Here is a 22,162-nt window from a genome sequence, read left to right as displayed (position 1 = left end):
AAGAATTAAAGTGTAGGATAACACTATTATAATATGCAAACACACAGAACAAGAATCAAATACTAATACAAGTACTTCAACAGACATGAAGAGATATCAATAAAATGTATGATGTGTAACATTAAAAATCGGTGTCAACTTCTTCTTGTAGGGGCTGATCTAGAAGTTAAAAACTTGGGGGAGAGGGGTAGCCAGAACCCAGACTCTGATAGGTATATAATGAGTTTATAATAAACTTCCAGACATATATAAATTATTTTTATCACTCAAAAATGATTTATTATTATTATTATTATTATTATTATTATTATTATTATTATTATTATTATTATTATTATTATTATTATTATTATTATTATTATTTTGTAGTAGCTCAGTTTCCAACGATTATGTACCGAAGTTAAGGAAGACTGTAATGATGAGAGGGATGATAATGGTGGAATGATGGAAGTTAGTAAAAACGAGAGAATTCCAAGAAAACCCGCACGCCTGGTTTTTGTTTACCACAAAACGTACTTGGCACGAGCTGGATTCGAGCTAGGTACTCCAAATTGAAATTGAACATTCTTCCACTGAGCCACCCGAACCCAATAAAGTTTTGAAACCTTTCGCGGAAATCACTTATTTTCACATTGCAAAAAAAGTATTTTTAGCAAAATTATTTCTGTTTTATGTGTTTATAGAAATATTTTACATTCAGCTAAAAGTGAAGCAGATTCTTTTATAACATTTCTGCGAAAACACAATAATAGAAATAAATATTCTAGTAAATTCTGTAAATTGAACATTTTGCTTTTTGTACAGAGTAAAGTAGGGACGAGTAAAACCGGTTTGTAAAAAAAACAGAAAACTTGCATTTCGGCGGTATCCAAAACTAGTTTGTTTTTTCACCAAAACCATTTTCCATTTTCTCCAAAAACAATTTTGGGTTTTTATTGAAACGATGTTATTTTCGCCGAAGCCAATGCCCATTCTTCTTCATTTCCAAATACATATTAACAAAGAACCAAAAAGTTACCAAAATTGATTTTTGATAGAAAACAAAAAAACGATTCTGAAAAACTTGTTTTTGGAACCAAAAACCGTTTTTTTTTTTTTGCTCATAACTAGTATAAAGCCTAACCTATACCTTGTATGTATGCATGTGAAGTGTTAGTTATTCCTTATTGTTGTAATATAAATTCCCATGTTTCTGTTAGAGGCCTCGCGTGACCTTGCGTAAATGCATCTTATTGCAGGCTGATGGTGAGGACGAATTGAAGAAGAGGCAGCTGATGGAACTGGCCATAATCAATGGCACCTACAGGGACTCCAGTGCCAAGGCAGCAGCAGCCGCAGCAGGTACCAACACTAAAATTGTTCTTTTTCTTACATGTAATCCAAGTAAAAATGTACTGACATGATCGTTTGGAACACACATTCGCCAAAGAAAAACATTAAGGTTTTAAGTCATGAGCGGGTTTTTTGTGTAAATGCAGAGAAGAAACAATGGAGAAAGTAAAAGAGAGTAAAATATCTAATACGGTTATATAGCAACTATTTGCCATTTTAATTATAGTAGTTATTGTGGTACTGATTTTGACATACGTACATTCGAATAATAACTGACTTAACCAGAAATTATTTAAAAGCATTATCAGAGAACACAAATTTTATTTCTTTTATGTAGATTCATTTATACTACTATTTATTATTACATTTATTGAAGCTAGTGTTAGCGAAACCTCTACTATTCGACTTGATTGGCATTTGTTTGCCTATCTATCTGTTCTACGATAACTCTCGGTAAACTTATCCGATTTTCACGAAACTTTGTATGTGCCTTCCTTCCACTTGCAGAAATACCCTGGTTTTTGCGGTTGCAATATATCAAGTAGGCGTATAAGGGGGTAAAATGGGGTAAAGTTCACCCCATTCAACAAGATAACAATATAATCCACGTAGTTATTATTATTATTATTATTATTATTATTATTATTATTATTATTATTATTATTATTATTATTATTATTATTATTATTGACAAAACTTAGTGTATATTTTCTTACTGGCATTGGGAATGTCTCCACAGGTTAGGGTTAAAGCCTGCCAGGAATGAAAGTATGAATGCAACTACCCTCTCAATTTCAAAAGTATTTTCCGCATATACATTTTGATGCAATATGCGATACATTATCTTTGAGAGTTCCCAATCATCCCTTCTGCAGAGGGTGAAAATCAATAAAGAATGAAGTAGTAGATGTAACCTTCTAGCGCCCGGCCCCATCCGATTTCTTTTAGAGTTTCTAAAAATTCATGTGATTTTGACACATTATAATATACATTCTGAAATTCATTTGGTTTTGACACAATATAATGTACATTGTAAAATTAATTCGATTTTGATACAATATAATGTACATTCTGAAATTCATTCGATTTTGACAATGCTCAGTGCTTGGGATTAAAATCAGTGAAAAAAACAGTGAATGTAGCCACTAATGTTGATACGGATTACTCCCTCTCTCCCCTCCGATCAAAAAATGTAATAATATTAAATTTTCATGGAATATGACACATACTTTTCTCTCTTTTATTTTCTTTCTTTTTTTATGTTATTTATTTATTTATTTATTTATTTATTTATTTATTTATTTGATCACAATTGTTTCAGCTACTTGGATTCAAATCAATTGAGAACGAAAAAGTGATCCTCTCCTGTATAAAAATGCTCTATATAATAACTTCCGTGAATATTGTTCGATTTTAAGTAACACTGTATGATGTGAGGTTTTTACGTAATTCTCATTCCTGCAGTTGAAGTCAATCAAAATCAAGTATCAGGACTTATTTAAGCTGCCCCTTAACCTCCGAAATGGGCCAATAATAAGGGAGAATGTTCTCTACAATTTCATGTAACATGCTTTCCTGAATATTTATTATATATTCTCATATTTGTATAGAATATCGCACCAAATATTCAGAGTCTTACAGGGTTGAAGTAATTGAGAGAAAGGATCGCTCGCTTAAACAATGCACAGGATCAGTAGATATAGTGTTATATATATATGTATCGGGTGTTCTAAAAATGGCGCCCACTGAGTACAGAACACAATTCTACAAGTCAAAATAAAGCCAAAAGTTTATATAAAATTGTGTACCTTTTGGGTCCTCGTCCAGAAACGCGAACTGCACTATCTGGCAACGTCGCAGATAAAAAAAACCACAGAGGAGATATACCAATCCATCAAATAGTTACACCGATTCTTTCCAGATGGCAGTTAAAGTCGATAAACACTTAGGACCTCTTATTTGCGTAACGATTGATGTAACCGCTTAATGGATTCGTAGAGCAATGCTAATGATTCCAAGTTAATTTTCAACGTTGCCCATAGTGAAATTTTGATTTCCTGTAACGCTGAAGGAGGCGTCGAAGGGTTTACCATTATATAGCATTTTCGCTTTATTTTGACCTGAAAAATAGAACTCTGGTGTCCGTAGGCGCCATTTTTAGAACACTTGATACATACAATTGTGTGTGTGTGTGCATGTAATACGTTTATGCAGCTGTTTTGTGTGTTTTAAACCTAACCATTTTTATAATATATATAAATAAAGGTTAGCAATCTTATTGCATAAAGAAAAATTATTATTGTCAAATTACATAGACAAAACGTATTTAAATAGAATTTTCCAGCGTTGAACTATGATCTCAAACAGTGTTCCTTGATCGTACGTATTTCTCTCCGACTATTTTCACTTTTCCTTTTATTGGTCATCCTGAATATATGCGGATTGTGAAAACAAAATCCAATGCAGATAATAAATAAGTTTTTGGTGTATAGAACGTAAGAGGTCAAATTTGGATGTAATTGAAGTTTCAAGGCAGAATGAATTATGTGAAAACGGAAAGATCGAAAATTGAAAAATTCCTTCCATGTATCTGCATATTTTAGTGAATCGTCTGGAAATATTCCTCTGGTAGGAATGGAAAATTCTCTTTATTTATTTACAAACATTCATGAAAATAGTGGCGTCAGTTTTTCATGGAATCAGTTTTAGTGTTTTGTACATTTTACAAGCGCAACCATCTAAATGTGCTAATAGTAACTATTACTTCTGCACCTAAACATGCATGCGGCTTTTCATTGTATCAAAATGAATAAGTATAAACTGAATGATAAGTACGCATATAATTTTGGAAGTGTTTATATTCCTATAATTAGAGACACGTTTTTTTGTTGACACGCGAAAACGCGAAATGTATCAGTTTTGTATGAAAATGTTGTGTACCTACTAAAATATATAATTTTTATATATAATTTTTCACTATTTGTAAGGCCATATAACGCTCGCGATTACACGCGAAATTTGCAAAGTCTCGATATTCCATGAAATTTACGCAAAAGTGACAATTTTTCGACGTTTTTACGATTTATTCATTACCATTGCAATTACTAGCAATGTGATGAAAATTGATAAAATAAACCACCATAATTTTTTGAAATTTTACATGCAGTTACAAAATGAGCTCCAAACGGTATCTACTAGTGATCAGAACTCGCAGGGAAGTGTCTCCAACTAATGTACATATCAATTTCGAATGTTGATGTGGAGAGGGCTCTCTCTTCTTACAATGCCGTACTTACCGACAAAAGAACAAATTTAACATCAGAAAACAATGAAACAATGCTTACGTGTTATTTGCATAAGTAAACCGTGAATACTATTAATGTTCTCTCTCTGTGTGCTTTTTTTTCTTTAAATATTTTTATTCAATGAGGATGGTTAGTGTTATTTTTTAAAAACTCAAATATTGTTTAATATAGTCATGCATGAGCTCCTGTCATAATGATCGATGAATGGAAATTAAGGTGATATAAAAGGTAACTAATTGTGATTGCCAAGAAAAATAGTGTTCTTACATTGAATTTTTATTCACCGATTTTATCCCACTTTACGTATATTTTTATAATGAAAATACGAATTCTTGTTTACCACAAAATCGTGTCTCTACATATAATATTTGTAATAATAGTAGTTTTATACCAGTTCTTTTGTTTGTGAGTGTTATTGCCAATTAATTGCTGTGCGGGACCATAAACCAGTCCAGAAGGCCTGAGGTTTCTTTTCCCGTGATTCAAGAGGTTAATCTTTTTTCTTTCTTTTGGGGATCGGAGGGGGGGGGGAGGCTAATGTAAGGGAATAAATTGAAAATTAGTACTAGGTATACCATGTGTAGAAGAATTGAGTTACTGTGACTTCATTACACAGATGTACAATCAGCGATATCAATTCTTTCCGTTTGATGAAATTAGTTTCGTATAGAACTACAGAATGCAAGAAGAATTTGAGTACAGTTTTCAGTAAATTAAAAAAGAACGTAATTTTCTGCACGTTCAAGCCATACCGCTGTTGTATGTTCCAGCCATACAACCTGTATTCTCAAAATAAATTTTATCAAGCGAAAAGAACTGTATATGTCAGTCGTCTGATACAAGATATGTTGACTTCACATATATTAAAAAAAAAAGCCATCCATTAAAGAGGTTACAATCGTAAAAGTGTGTTCTGTGCTACAGAATATACTAATAGTAAGACTGGATAGCAAATTAAAACTTCCTTTGCTTTTGTGCAGATTTCTAAGACGAAATACGATCTAGTACAAAATATTTGATCGTTTTTAGTTGATGTAATATTTTGTTAACACAACTGCATGCGCAACTGGGAAAGAAATATAGACTGTATAGAATATATATTGTTTAAAATGTCAATGTAATTTGTATATATGCTAATGGAAAATGAAACCCGAGAACTTGAAAGAAGCTACACAAGATAACCAAAAATGAGACACATTACTTATCTATAGTAATTATTTATTACAGTGATACAAACAGTGCTGAGCAAAATAGGTAAGTAAACCTATTTGAAATACAAAATAGTATCACAAAATGTATTTAAAATATAAAATACAAAATAGTTTTCAGAACTGTATTTAAAATACAAAATACGTATTTCAAATACATTTACAAAATACAGAATAGGTATCTCCAATTTTATACATAGTCTGCATTTTTTTTTTAAACAATAGTTCATATAATAGTTTAGACATAAATCACAATCATTTTCTTTGCACTAACGAACATCAAACACTTTCATTAGGCGTACATCAAACACTGTTCTTTCACCTTAGGAAATGCTTATTCGCTCTCAGCAGCAATTGTTTCTCGAACATTTTGTCACTCATATTCATTCTGTTGGGTCTCGTAATGAGGCCCCCAAATGAGAAAAGTCAACAGCTGCTGAACTTGGCACACATGTATTGAACTTTCTAAATAATTTAAGAACGAGAGGGCACTTTTCCAGTACACACAGTGAAGTACCTGAATCCTCAAGGTACTGGAGACATTGAAACTGAGAAGCAATCATTCCTCGTGATCGCTGGTGTCTGATTCGAACAGATAGTATTCTTAATCATTAAGAGCATCTGTTTGCTTATTTGATAGTATAGTCTTGTCAGGTGAGTGTTCATGGCGAATATTTTCCATAAATGCATCTTTTACAGATGATCTGTTTTCCTTGGGAACCCATATAAGTTTAAAAAGGAATGAGTGACAGAAACAAGGATATCATTTACTGATGACTCCAAGGTTAAATATTCATGGAATCGTTTGTCCATGTTCTTTAATAATGCCTTCACGAGCGGATTACAGTACTTTAATGAACGTAGTTCCAGCTTTTCCAGAACTTTCTTCATGCGAATAAGTTCTGGGATGAGCTCGCTATAAAAGAGAGTCAGACGATTGGAGTCGATCAAGTCCTTGTGCGATGGGCTCCATGCAATTTAAGTATTCGTCAGAGCCGTAGCTAGAGATTGTAGCGCCCGGGGTGAAGTGGAATTCGGCGACCCCCTACACTCATCTTACCAATTTTATTATTATTATTATTATTATTATTATTATTATTATTATTATTATTATTATTACATATAGGAGAAGCAGCTCTTATTGCTGCCGTACGCTAAATTTTTATCAAACTGCTTGGACAGACCATTGCAACAGTCAAAAGTGATCATTATGTATTCTTTTACAAATAAGACTTGTTTTCAAGAGGCTTATTTTGGACTTTGTGTTAAACTTCACAAAACTACTCTTGGTTGTATACGAATCCATTTGGCGAACAGTTACGGAAATTTACTACTCTTACAACGTTTCATACTATCGATAAGAAATTAAATTTCAATACATTAGAAACTATGCGCTTTTAAAATGTTCGAAATGGGTGACAGCATTAATTTCAAGTAATAATTGTTAATTTTTACAATTTTATTCAATATGTGACCACACAAGTAACATTTTAATTTCGATTCGTTTACGGGTGAAAATATTTTGTGAAATGTAACGGAAATTTACAAGAAGCCTTCTTTGCGAATTTCTCAATGTTGACCTCTTGAGGTGAAGAATATATTTAATGTTTGTATTTAAAATCCAAAATATAGGTTGGCTACTTACATATGTTTGAAATTGTAGAAATTATTTAATTTTTTAATTGATGAAATATATATAATGTGTATATGTTTTGTATGCAAAAATATCAAATTGGAAGCACTTCATATGACAATGGAAAAAACACTGGCAGTGATCAGTCTTTGAAAAAGACGAAATTCGTTGGGTTAAATTCTGACCCCTTAAGCCTCTTATTTTACAACTGATTGAACTTCGAAAATATTATTATACCAATTGTTTACCTTCATTTTTCATACTCTCGCGTAAACAGCAGCTTCTGTTTGTGTCTTCACTCATCTCCTTTCCATACCTTCATTCTCACCGCCAGGCCCGTATCCAGGGGGGTCTAGGGGGCCCGGCCCCCTAAATTTTTGCTGCCTCCCCTAAAATTTTCACAGTAGGCTTGCAAATGAACTACAATAAGGTGATGAACTATAATATGGTTGGATCGGACCCCCCTTACATTTTTGGGCTGGCTACTGGCCTGCTCACCCCCATGATTAATCCAGTTAGGTAGAAAAGCGCAATTAACTAAGCAAACTCATCACCATCAAAACGCCAAACATTTATTTTAGAGTTTGACCGTTTCTGATTTTGAAAACGCTCCTGTGTACACTATAAGTCCTTGTAGTATATATCACATTGTCATTAACAAATCATATATAATTTTCTTTAAGTAAGAGTAAAAACTTATCAGCTTTATTGAAATATTTGGTTGCGAGCGGAGCGAGTAAGAAAATTTTTAACGTATATTTCTTTACAAACTGGCAACGATATTGATTTAATATGGCGCCAATACTTTTTCGGGGCGACGCATCTTTAGTCATTTCCAATACTTTTCCTTTCTTCTTACTCGTCCGGAAATTCCAACTCGTTATCTTTAAAAGTGAGAACTCCCAGTAAAAGGCATGCATCATTTAACTTACTTTTTACGTTTTGAAGCTTCATTAAACTATGAAAATAAGAATTCCATCTTGTTCGACAAGGTATTGTGGGAGACACACCAACAATATTTTTGAAAACTTCGCATGATTTCGACTGCAAGTTCCGCAACAGCAAGCAATCTACAATGGTGCCGCCACGTAATGTTTATAACTGTAAGTTTCTAGTATACTGTGTGCAGATTCGTAAACTGCGTAATATTTTATTGCCAAGATCAGACCTATTTTGTATTTTGCATATTATGGAAAATAACAAAATATACTACAAAACCTATTTCAATATAAAATACGGAATAGTTTTTGAAAAGGTATTTAAAATATAAAATACAAAATGGTATTTTGTATTTTAAATAGGTACCGTATTTAAAATACATTCATTTGAAATAGGTCACAGCACTGGATACAAAAAGCGATGTAGATAGTAATAAGTTTCCTTTATTCTAATCTAATTGGAGGAAGTAGATTTAATTTGCTTATAATTTAAAAAATTACAAGTTGAAGCTACAAGGTTAAGAGTCACATAAAATACTCATAAGTCACTGAATATTGAATGGTGACTACGTCGATGTGTACCTGTGTAGTCGTCGCCATGTTGAATTAGGCCGCACGGTAAAAGATATCGAGATGTAGCTTTTTTTTTATTTTTTTTATTTTTTTTTTATTTTTGCAATTGATTCAGCTTCTCAATAATAGTTTCTGTCTCCTATCTTAACCCTCTGCTCAAGCCGGAAGTGGTTGAAATAAACGATTTCCGGTTTTAACGTTTATCGTCATAGAATAAAAGCAGTAAGGCATAGTGAGTAATGACTTTCTGGTATGGATTCAGCGTGCGAGAAACAGGTTCTATCGCTGATTTTATCAATTTATTGCAATCTATAATTATAAATGTAATGTTATTACTTTGAGTATTGAAATCCCAAAATTTGGATGTCTACTGTATTTCACATTGTGAAACGAAACTTTTTGTTTAGTGTTTAATAATAATGTTGCATGTTCTGTTGGCGTAACTTTTGCTTTTAGCAGCATACAGTCAGTATGCGAATTAAGGGATTTTTACATAGGGATAACACGTATTTGACAAGAAAATCACCATACATGCAATATACGAGGACCTTTCGGAAAGTAACCTCCGATTGGTTAAAAAAGAAACCCCAAGGTAAATAACAAGAATTTATTATATACCGTACATCTGAAAATTACTTTTTTGCTCTATTTTTCAACCTAGTTTCCATAAACATTCAATCACTTATCATATCTTTCCACTAGCTTAAAAAATCCATCAGCATAAAAATCTCTCGCCTGTGCCTTGAGCCAGCCTATGACCTCCTCTGTGTCACTACGTCATATAGCACAGTCCTGAAAATTTGTGGAAATTTATCGGAAAACTTCGAGATTCTGAAACGTCAATTTTCACGAACTTTTCCATCAATTTTATGAACGAGTTCATCAGTGACCATGGTGACCTGCCACTCCTCTCTTCTTATGAATGTTTGTTTGTTCATTTTTAAATGAATGAATCCGTTCACGACCAACTCTTTCACTCATCATGCTTGGTCCATACACTGCACAAAGTTCCCGATGAATAGCTGCTGCCGAATGTTGTTTTGCCATAAGAAAACGTATAACAGCTCGCCCCTCGTACTTGGCGAGGTTTTCTATTGCAGCACACATTTTAGGACGCTACGAAACTGGAACTAATGATCAGACCTCGCTCTACTATGGCTGGACATAGACTGATGTACCACACATGTCTGTGCAAAGATGGTAGCGCTGGCCCCACTACTGCACACAAAAGTGACCGTTCAGAGGTTACTTTCCGAACGCGCCTCGTATTTTGTACCTCATATGAACACAGCCCAAGGAGATAATTTTATTCCTTTACAGCAGTGGATAGCCTCATTATCACATCAGTAATTCCAATACAGAGTACAGTATTTCGATATTAAACTTCACTGATAATTAATGTATTTGCTCTCTAGGTACATATTTCATGAACTGTGAGTAATACGGATTTTTGTAACACCTTTCTAACGGATACTGTATATTACATGAACTATGAGTCATATGAATTTGTGTAACCTCTCTGTAACGGACATCTCTCATTTACGGACAAATAACGATGTCCCTTCGATGCCCGTTATTCAGAGGTTTCACTATACTTAGTAGGTAATAATTGTGTGCGTGTGAGTATTTATTTTTTGATCACTGAACTCTCTTTGTTATATGTAATTTCAGCTGCAGACGCGCAACGACTGCTTACTCCTGCAGGGGTGCCTGGCTTGACCACCCCATTGAGAACTCCGACAGCTCCTCTGGGTGCGCCTCTCATTTTGTCACCACGGATTCCCGTTCCAACATCAGCTGCGTCACTGCTCAATGGGTCAGCACCTCCGCCATTGATCACGCCTACAGACGCCGGTCTCATCTACACACCATACGCCACAGCAGCCGACTACGCCAACTATGCGGCTCTCACATCACCTCTACTCACCGAATACACAACCGACCATACGGGTGGGTTGTTTGCGCGCTGACTATCGGTGACCCAGCCCTTAAATTATAGTAACCCCCATCCCCCACACCAAGTAGCCACAAGTGGGAGAGTTTGTGTGCCATACTCAGATATAATGGTTGTACGATCCGATTGGGGCATTCCTCGGTGATTACAAATATTCTATATTTTATAGCAGTAGTTGATTCGCTACATTTCTTCTCCGGGTTGTAATTATTGTTAATATCTCAATGTTCCTCCTAATTGTGGCGAAAAAAGGTGTGGCGCGATGGTGAGTTCAGCCGATAATAAAAAAATGGTAAACACATCTGTTGAGGGTTAAGGGTCATGCTACGAGTTTTCTACTATTAGCATAAATAATAGTACTCTTTTATTTTGTCCAGTGAGAAACAACATAATGTCAATGAGAGACTGAAGTATTTTAAGTTTTAAGAGAACGATAAAGTATAAATCGAACGAATTAGGAAGATCGATCATTCCTAGCTGCAATCATGAATATAACTATTGTCGAGACTTTTTATTTATCTTGTTTTAAACTTTCTGAACTGAGCTATCTAATATGGCGTAATTAGGTCTTGTGAAACCTGTCTGAGGTGGTTATTCGTAGTGTCACAGAAAATGGTCAACTTAAAAGCGTTGCAAACACACGAAATAATGATAGCCTATGGTTGTATTTAATGTAGGATTGCGAACAGGTTTTACTGTATTTAATGAAATACGGAAGAAAAGAGTTTTAGAAAAAAAAATGAAGGTAGCTAGGAAATAGGAAAAAAGCGAAGGAAGTAAATTAGGTTATATAGAGTAAGATAAAACTCAGCCAGTGATGTACTTAGTCAAGTTCTTTTAAAGAATATATATTTGTGTGTGTGTATAGAAATTATTGTGTATACTGGTACTTAAGAAACGGCTCTCAAGTCAGAAAGTATATATTATATATAAAACAGATATATTCAAGGCTATTTTGATATATTTATACATTCATAGATTCTATATATGCATGTATATATATTTTCTCTTTGCATTTATCATCTCATTTTTATTCTTATCAGTACATAGCAGAACTGATCGGCCCTGAAGCCATATTTAGTATAACAATGTATGCAATTTCTTCCCTCTTATTGCATATAATTATTTCTTTTTCACGTGGAAAACATGTGCAGCGTCATTAAGTTGTCTTTATATATATATACATAATTGGTTACCATAAAAATGGTATATTTATGATTCTTCTTTTCCACTTAGTGGATATCATATTTTCAATCAAAATAACTTTTAGAAAACTGTCTAGTTTCTATTTCATCATTATTGAATATTCACTTCTCATTATATCACTTTCTATATATATTTTCTTATATTTCCATTATATTTTCTTTTTAGTCAGCTGAAGTACTGATGCTGACTAGTTCGGTGCTGTGTTCGCATAGTTTTTTTCTTTCTTTCCTTATTACGTAAACCATCGTATTGGCCTGAACGTAGTATGATCTCAAATATAATGCGGCCCTAATTTTTTAAAATTATTTTAAAAATACCTATCATAAAATATATAGTGGAAAACTTATCACTTGAAAGCTCTTTTGAAGATTTAAATTTCAATCTTGATTGTATCTCTGTGTAGTGGTTGTCACTCCTGGTCTTCATTACATCATCATCTAATAGCTATCACTCCCATTTTTATTACATCATCTTCTAGTGGTTATCACTCCCAGTTTATTACATCATCTTCTAGTGATTATCACTCCCAGTTTATTACATATTCTTCTAGAGATTATCACTCTCAGTTTATTACATATTCTTCTAGTGGTTATCACTTCGTCCTTATTACATCATCATCTAGTGATTATCGCTCCTAGTCTATTTTACATCTTCTTCTAGTTATCACTCCCAGCCTATATTACATCATCTCCTAGCGGTTACCACTCCGTCTTACATCATGTTCTAGTGGTATCACTTCTAGTCTTCATTACACCTTCTTCTGAAGTAGCTATCACTCTGTATTCATTACATATCTTCTAATGGTTATCACTCCCAGTCTATTACATATTATGTAGTGGTTATCACTCCCAGTCTATTACATTTTCTTCTAGTGATCATCACTCCAGTTTATTACATATTCTTCTAGTGGTTATTACTCCGTCTCACATCATCATCTAGTAGTTATGATTCCCAGTCTATTACACCTTCTTCTTCTAGTGATTATCACTTCCAGCCTTTATTACATCATCTTCTAGTGGTTACCATTCCCGTTCTGTTACACCTTCTTCTACTGATTATCACACCCAGTCTTCATCGTTATCATCCCCGGCTCGGGTGCGATTATAATACAAGTATGAGTTTTACGAAACTGAGTTTCTACTAAATCTATCGTACTATATTTGGGTCAATACTGTGTGGATATGAAATAAAATCTTTAGTCAAGTTAGAACTTGCATGCAACAGGCTTCTGTTTCTTAATTTGAACTTAATGCATACACTTCACTGTTGTATTGAATTAGGATATTTTTCATAATTTATGAGTTAATATTTTTATGTATTTGATGAGAGAGAGAGAGAGTGAGAGAAAGAGATAGAGAGATAATGGAGGGAGAACTCTACTTCAGGTAAGTTGTCCCATCTAGGCTGTGCTGGTGAGCCCTTTTACTCGGAAATACGGCTCACAAAATCTCTAGCTTTAAAAACAAAAAAGAAAAACAAAACACTCAATGAGAAATGAAGTGTCAAGAAATGCTAGGGAATTTGCTGCGCGAATGTTTTGAAGTAGATTCAGAGATGTGTGTGTTTCTTTTATTTAGGTAAAGACATGGAAGTATTTGACGATATCTTTCTCGTAGAACTGGTATATTATATATAAATAGATTTTATATATATATTATATATATATTTCAAAATGTGTATTATATGCAGTGTTAGTGATAGGGGCATTCAAGTTAAACTTTGAATGCACTTTTTTTGTAATTATTTTTAAGTTGTGAGAGTGTTTTAAAACTGTTCCGGCATTATTATGCCGATCTTTTTCTCATCGTTTACTTGGCGCGTTGTGTATATATAAATAAATAAATATATATATATAAGATTAGATGTGTTCATATAATGTTTGTGTGCGTGTGTGTGTGTGTGCGTGCGTGCGACCGTCTTTGCATGTTAGTAGTATATGTGTTAAATTGCCTTTTTAAGAAGAGCTTTCTTATTCAGTGATAGGTGTGATAAAAATGTGTTAAATTTATTATTTAAAGAAATACGCCGCGAGAGTTTTCATTGTGTATGTATGTATGTGTGTATGTATATATAAATATATACATATATGTGTGTGCTTTACTTTTATATATATACATATATTAAATATATCTATGCATTATATGAAAAATATATGTCTAGGAAGGATAGTTGATAATGTAGAATCTCTTTTAAGACCTTTTTTGTGGATTAGTATACAAAATATGAAAAAAAAAAAATCTTGATGGTGTCGGGTTATATTTGAAACAAAATATAGGATTATACATAGCTTTTGAATTTGCCTGTCCTTTTTTATAAATCTTCAAACGAGAAAAAAAAAAAATATGGTGATGGTTAGAAACTTCGAGCATAATTAATAATTACAGCCTTCCTTCTTATAATATTAGTAATTACATTAAGAATGAGAAAAACAATCTTTATTCGCTTCTAGTACATATGCAAATTGCACAGTTGCAAACAAAAACATCCCTCGCATAGATAAGACTATGCTTAAGACGGTAGCGTGCCTAAGGGACCAACTAAGGTGGCTGGGTCATTTTATTTTTTATTTTTTTTTTAAAAAAAAGAAAAACATTTGTAATAAGAAATAGTAATATAAAACAAATTTTATTCACAACAAAGCGAGATAAAGCAATAACATTTGTGAGTTTGATTTCAGTAACTAATTAACTGTGTGAAAATGTTGAATAATCAAGGAAAGAAATGCGTGGTTGCTCGTAGATGCTTGGGAAATGCGTAATATATATTTTTTTAAATGAAATTCAGGAGCGACGATAAAGTGATATTTGTGTGGTGAGATTTTATTTTTGAGAATTATTATTATTATTTCCTTCGCTGCTATTACTGTGATTGAAACACAGGCAGTGTTGTACAATATTATTATTATTGGTTACTATGCATTACATCACAGTTTTTCTTTTTTTTTTTCTTTGATTTTTCGTCTTGAAATTTCTTGTAACATAAGTTACCCAGTCAATGAAAACAAGCAAATCATAAATATGTGCCAGGGATATTTTAATAATATTGTATAGCCAGATACAAGAGAACCTTTATTATTATTATGTAAATGAAAGATGTACTTTTAATCACTGTTATTTTTGTATTGTCTTTTTAATAATTTCAAAAGAAACAAAAGTAAAGAAGCAACTACGTTGCATCAGTTCATGTAGTGCCATATCACTGAGTCCCAAAAAATGCGTAGCCGACAGTTTGAAGCAGCACTTTTTCTACAGTCTGTTACTGATTTTTTTTTTTTTTTTTTTTTTCAAATGTTATTATTTCTTGATGTTTACCTAGTTTACTTTTAAGAAAATGTGTTTCTAAATAATCAGGGGTTAGTTCCTTTCAAATTTTTAGAAGAAAAGAAATTTTTTGAGAAGTGCATGACAATATAATGATAAAATTAATTTGAAAGAAAACATTTAGTTAAAAATTACATATACCATTTAGACCTTTATATATGTGTAAAAAAAATTTAGCCTGTAAACATGTTAGGTGTGTGTTTTTTGTGCTTAAATGTTTTCTGTGACTATAGGTGCAGCTGCTAAACAACGGAGGCACTTGGGTCAGTTACGGGAACACCCTTATCAAAGGGCGGGAGCCCTTTCGTGAAAACTGACCCTTAACAAGGTTAGTTTCCACTGTTTGGTACCTCTGTTTTATTATTTTTAAAAGGAAAAAAGTGAAAACCTTAGCAATAAGTATATACTTAAACTACAGAGAGATGCGTATGAGTTTTAGGAGGAAGGGAGGACTTTTTTTTTTTTTTTTTTTTTTTTACTTGTACATCATGTGCCATCCCATTCTTTTTTTTCAGTTTAGTATTGATATTTATATATTTACACATATAGCCATGTTTTTTATTTTTTTTTCCCATTTTGTAAGAGGGATGGATGTTACCATAGATCGCAATAAAAGAGTAAGAAGTTTTATTTATAAATAATTTCCTTTAAGAGATATATATTTTACAAATCACAATTGTGATTGCAAAACTAGTCCTATGTACGAACATAAGGCCTTTTGTTTTTGTCCCTTTTATGCGATTTCATATTTCCTATCCCCGCAAGAGAGTATGGAAGTATTTGTGCCAGGGATGTGTATTTTGAAGATCTCTTCATGAAATAAAGAAAAATGTACCTGGTTGCAACACTTACTTGGCCATGTATTGGTTGAGTTTTATATAGAGTATTGACACAGCCAACGTTTTAGATGAATATTTTAGATTCATTTCCAGAAGTTTGTTTTTTTCTTTTTTTTATTATGTTAGATTTTTTTTTTCCCGTTTGATGCAAAAATATTATTTGAAATCGTACTTACGTTTTCGCTGAGAAAGGAAAATACAATTTTGTTTTAAATAATTTGTATCCAAAGAATTCAACTGGAGAAACTACATTAAATGGGCGTTTATTTTAAAATATTCGAAGAACTTAAGAGTACCCGTAACAAACGTTGAAAGTTAACTTCTTGCAACATTGCAGAATTCCGCAGTAAGAGCGCATGAAACTACAATGAGCGTAGTTTAAGAGGTTGAAATTAAGCTCAGTGATTAGATTTTGCTCGAATATTTTTCAGAACTCATGTATGCGAATATTTCCTTCTTATTCTTACGACAAGGTAGTTTTGTCATGAAACTTTCCAGATTTTGTAGGAATTTATTGAATAACCCCTTTTTTTATATATATATAAAATAAATAAAATAAAAATTTTCTTGAATGTTTTATAGAGAAAGAAGACACTGATAACATCATACTGATAAAAGATTCTAAAGCTACCTGTTTATGGAGTAATTTAATGTTTGTACTTGAAAGCATGTAAAAAACAAATGTCGCATATTGAGCGGAAATAGTGACTCATGACAGGATAAAGTAACAAAATAAAGTAGATTGGGTGTGCTAGGTTGAATGTGCAATCCTTTAATTACGTGCATCGTATGTATTAATTTCTTTGAATATCTCGTTGAATAGTTCGTACTAGCGTTAGTCAAGCAGTAAGACGTATTACCATAATTTTGTTTTTGTTATAAACCCAGGAAAAAACAAAGTTGATACACATTCAATTTACGTACTTCTCTTTTATTATCTTCTAGAACCATTATCACTCAAATTTTATAAATATATGCACTCTGAAGTAGGGCGATTAACCTGTATTAACATTTGGAAATTATACTTAATCATTTACGTGAAATTTTCTTTTTAAGTTTTTATTGAAGAAGAAAACGCCCTATATTTAAACACCCTATAAAAAAATAAAATAATTTAAGCCCTCAAAGCGTTGTGACATTCTCAGAATTATAAATATTCGACAAAATATCACAAATGTTGATGAAGAAATACAGTTAAGAATTGGATAATGAACTGTGTGAATCAAATTACACCGGTAAGCATATACTTTTACCTATAAACCTTATCATACAGAACGCATGCTTCGGGACTCCTTTGTCCCAACCACATATACATACATTTCAGTCTTTACGTACGTATCTTCAAGCTATTTCGCTGTCTGTACCTTCATTTATATTATCTTCAACTTGCTTCACAACTGTTTTTCATTTCCACCACAATCTATTTTATAGTTATCAGAGTATCTTAGTGCCATATATCTAAATATACTTATGTTCCTATATATTTATAATCTTTAATATGATACTGCTCCTTTATAAAAGTTTTAACTAGGAAGATAACTTCCCTCATTTGAAGATATTAAAAGTTAATGGCAGCGATCCATGATCCTATGATAGGAAATCTGGAGTTAGTTGTATTTCGTAGCTGGACTAAGCGAAACTATTGTCTCTCTTAATCTACACAGATATTCTGGTAAATTATTTATCTTAAAATATATATCACCTTGAACATGAAAGAAAGATTCTAAATCAATACTTCAACCATCCTGAAAATAGTTACTTTAGAATTTGATCATTGTAAAACTTTTTATACTATATGCAGACAAGCGTGTTTTTCTACACAGTTGCTCTAGACATTAAGGCATATGTTGCATGTTATGGTAAGTTTATGTATTGTCGCAACATACATATATCCACTATCTATTTCTTCAGAGTACTAAAGTCATTAGACATCTCAGTAAGAAGGATGATGATCCGTGACGTTCTAAAGAAAACAAAGTAGTTTCATCTCGAAAAATATAGGCCATCTACTCTACATCCCTCCTAGTGAGCTTATTTTTTTATTTTTTTTTTAATTTTTTTTTTTAATCATGAAATCGAAAGACTTAGCGAGAAACCAAATCTAAAAAAAGCAGGCAAATGTATAACTGAATGATCTGAGAAAATACACAGAAATTTACGATAAGGTACAGTATCTGCCGGATTGTATAGGGTGGTCACGTGGAAAAAAGCCTACAATTTGTAGATGTAAAAATAAAAAAGTTTGAGAATCATTAATGATTCACTTTTATATTCTAAGAGTAAATACTTTTAAATGATCCTCGTATTATCCGTGACAAACAAGTGGATAGAGTTCTATGACCTAGTGAAGAAGTAAATTAATTCTTTTGATGTGACATTGAAAGAATATTTCCTTCCCAGATCAAAACCGTGAGAGAGAATCTATTAATTTCGCGATGTTAACACAGAACCACATAAAATTCACTTTTTTTATGTTATAAAATCTAAGTATAAAATACTCCTTTAAATAAGTTGGCTGGGTCATAAAACCTCCAACTATCAACGTCCTTCTTTCCTCATGTGTGTTTGTATATTTGTTTTTCCTTATTTTTTTTTAAATGAGGTTCCCCTTGAAGGGGTATTATAAAAGCAATATATATATATATATATATTATTATTATTTATATTCTGTATACTCTTTTCAGTATATAAAAGTATTTTGTATTTTGTTGACTGGCAAATCTGTGCCTGTGGAAGAGATGATTTTTTTGTCTGTATATACTTGGACAAAACTCAGTCAGAAAAATAAATAAATGTCAAGAAAGAAAAGAAACAACTGTGTTATCTGTGACCTATTTATAATCCCCTATTTTATTTATTTATTTATTTATTAGTAAAAGACCCCTAGAGCAATGGACTGAGTTTTGTGCAGAAACAATTCGTTCTCCATCCTTCACATTTTTTTTTTTTTTTTTGAAAGAATAATTATTTATTTTCATTTTTTTTGTGTGTGTACGTGTGTTATGTGTTTGTTTGTGTGTGTGTGTGTGTGTGTGTGTGTGTGTGTGTGTGTATTTAATTGGACTGCGTGTCGCGATATTAGTTATGAGCTAAGGGGAATATTTTTTGTAACTTGGTAGTCAAATGAAAATTTTCATAGATAGATAAGATTGTTTTTGTTTTGTGTTTCATTCGTATAGTATTTCATTCTAAATGTATTTGTCAACGCTTCAAAGCCTTTTTTGACACTGAAGCTAATTGAACGTAATATTCAATTGAATGTTAATGTAAATAGCTCTGGCATAAGAGAAATATCATCATTTTCAAAACGGTAACAAATAAATTGTAGATTAGGAAAACATGAACGGAAAAAGAAAACAAGAATACTTCAATTTTGAAGTTACCATTTTTTAGAAGGCGATAATCCCAATTATCGCATTCCATATTACGCTGAATACTTTCAAATGTTTAGTGATGATTTGATAAACATAGAAAGTTAACTTTCTTCTGGCATCAGTCTGATTAGTTATCACACAACTAGTTGCAAAGGACATGCCAGGTTGTTGTTGCATAAATCTCATTAGAAAACTATAGGCATTGCCAGGCGCCATGTTGTTGAACAAGAAAACTGATTATAACGTCGTTCGATTGTCTTGTCAACTAGTGGGATGGAAATCAAATTCGAGACTCAATTAATGTCCTGTCTTAATTTAAAATGTTATCTTCTTGTAGGTTGACATATCATCTAGTAATATAATGTTCAGAAGTTTCCTTAGTTGTACTAAGTGTTAAGTCTTTCTTTGGTCTTTGATGTATCCTTGTCTTAGTTTCACTTTCATTTCCTTTGACTTTAAGAGAACAAATGGCGGGGGGAGGGGGTGGCATCGTTCTGAGTATTCTCGCAAATGCTAATGATGCTATTATGGGAAGAACCATAGAGAAGTTATCAAAGCAGGCACTGCATGGACTCGAACCAATGATAAAGAGGTGGTTATATTGTTCTTACCTATCAGTTTGAGTTTTTGTGAACTGAGTTTACGAATGAACCATTATCCGTAAACCATGAATTAACGACAGTACTCAACAGTTCCCAGGGGTAAAAATGTACGTGATATACTAATCTTATAAATTATATAGTAGTCAGCTTTGTAAATACCGTTGGAAAGCATTAAGCATTTAAAAGAATAATTTTGAGGAATAAGTAATGGAATATCGGTTACGGATAGAGCTATTAGGAATAATTTTTTTTTTTTTTACTTCATTCAGGTTTCTTGTGAAGAATTTTGCTATAAGCAAATACGACCTTTTTACAGTTTGCCGTAATTTTTGAAACAGTGCTCAAGAAATTATGTAAAGTGCAGCTTTTGCCTACAGCTTACGTATAAATTCGCTTCTCTCAAATAATTGCTGCGGTTCTTAAATAATACTATTTCGCGAAATTACTAAGAATATTATATCGAAGAAAACTATTCAATCTAAAGCAATTAATTTAATATAGAACGTTGAGTCGTTTAAATTAGAAATTTTGTCTAAACAACGGCTGTCTGGAGTTTGTTATTGATTAATGTCTGAAATGTAATAATTTGGTTCTCAAATATTTTAATGTTGTCTGTGCTGATAAAGCGGCTATGGACTGTGGGAACGGTGTTGTTGAGACTGGCGGAATGAAGTCGAAAATTATTAAAGATTTGCACAAGAAATGGGAAGTATTTATGAAATCTATTCTTCATTGTTTCAATTTGTAGTAAGTACATCAGAGAAACAGCAAACTCTTTTTTCCTAAAATATTCATGTAGACAATACATATCTCCAGAACGAAAATAAATAAATAAGAAGAAATTGAAAGTTTACGAAGATTTTAAGACTTTTCCAGCTTAATGTATTCTTTATTATGATTACCAAGAATTCAGGGAAAAAAAAAAGTAGTGATAGAGTCTTCCAAAGAATGTTTCAGTATCTAGTTTCTTTAAAGTTTTTCCATATTAGACCGACATTCGAAATAAAGCACGGCTAGTTAATCTTGTAAGAAACCATAAGTCAAACACGGCAGAAAATTGTAAAACAAGAACATTTCCCGAAAATGTCTGATAGTTTCTTTGACAAAGAAATTGTGAAGCTTAACATGTAAAGAACCACAAGCAACAAATAAATGCCGGAAGAAAGAATAGAGAAAATGTGTTAATAGTGACGTAATGCAGGCAGATGGAGAAGGACAAAGTAACTGAACCTAACTCTCGTAGCAGCAGTTAAGCGGGGCATTGATACTTAGAAACAGTTAAAGAGGACATCCTGTTACGTAATTTTTCTCAATATTTAAAAGAAGAAAAATGTGATAAAATTACGTACATTTTTGGGTGATTTACAGAAGACGCAGTTTTATGTAAATTCAGAACTCTGTCAAAATCTACTTACTTATTAGGAATTTCCGAGTACCTTGTAAACCGCCTGAAGATAGTCAAATGGGATGTGAAAATATTTAAACAGTGGCAACGCTTTGAAATTTATGACGGTAGGGCCAATATTGTGCAGTGGATCATAACTTTCTGGCCATGGTTCTCAAAATATACGTCATATAGAACCTTTGAATGCATTCTGAGTTAACTAATTAGTATCCAATCTAATTAAATTTTCGTCTGATTAGTTTCCTGACTTGTTAGATATACAATATATATCCATCTTCGTAGATTTTACAGTATTATTGGTTTACAGTTACAGTAAAATCGCGGAACACATAATCAAAATAATATTTTTTAAAAAAAGCATTGTCAAATTCTTGTGTGAGTAATGATTCAGGAAATCTTTTTCCAGCTATGATAATCCTTTACATAATACATAATATCCTTTAACGAAATTATAGTTAAAATTACGGGCTTTA

General features: G+C 32.4%; 1 protein-coding gene across 3 annotated transcripts in view; it reads left to right on the top strand.

Annotated features, from left to right (window-relative positions):
- how (protein held out wings) overlaps positions 1-22,162 on the top strand; it is a 267,883-nt gene that overhangs the window by 234,790 nt on the left and 10,931 nt on the right. For 2 of the 3 annotated variants that reach the window (XM_081729155.1, XM_081729156.1), the window contains exons 5-7: positions 1,239-1,341; positions 10,661-10,939; positions 15,703-15,797. In XM_081729155.1, the coding sequence (XP_081585281.1) occupies positions 1,239-1,341; positions 10,661-10,939; positions 15,703-15,779 (459 nt within the window). In that variant the 3' untranslated portion in view covers positions 15,780-15,797. Of the gene's footprint in view, positions 1-1,235; positions 1,342-10,660; positions 10,940-15,702; positions 15,798-22,162 lie in introns of all 3 variants that reach the window. The other variant, XM_081729153.1, reaches the window with a different exon arrangement.

Source organism: Thermobia domestica, chromosome 10 (assembly GCF_964235325.1).
Source record: "Thermobia domestica chromosome 10, izTheDome1.hap1.1, whole genome shotgun sequence".
Lineage (NCBI taxonomy): Eukaryota > Metazoa > Arthropoda > Insecta > Zygentoma > Lepismatidae > Thermobia > Thermobia domestica.
This window is presented reverse-complemented; position numbering and strand designations above follow the sequence as displayed.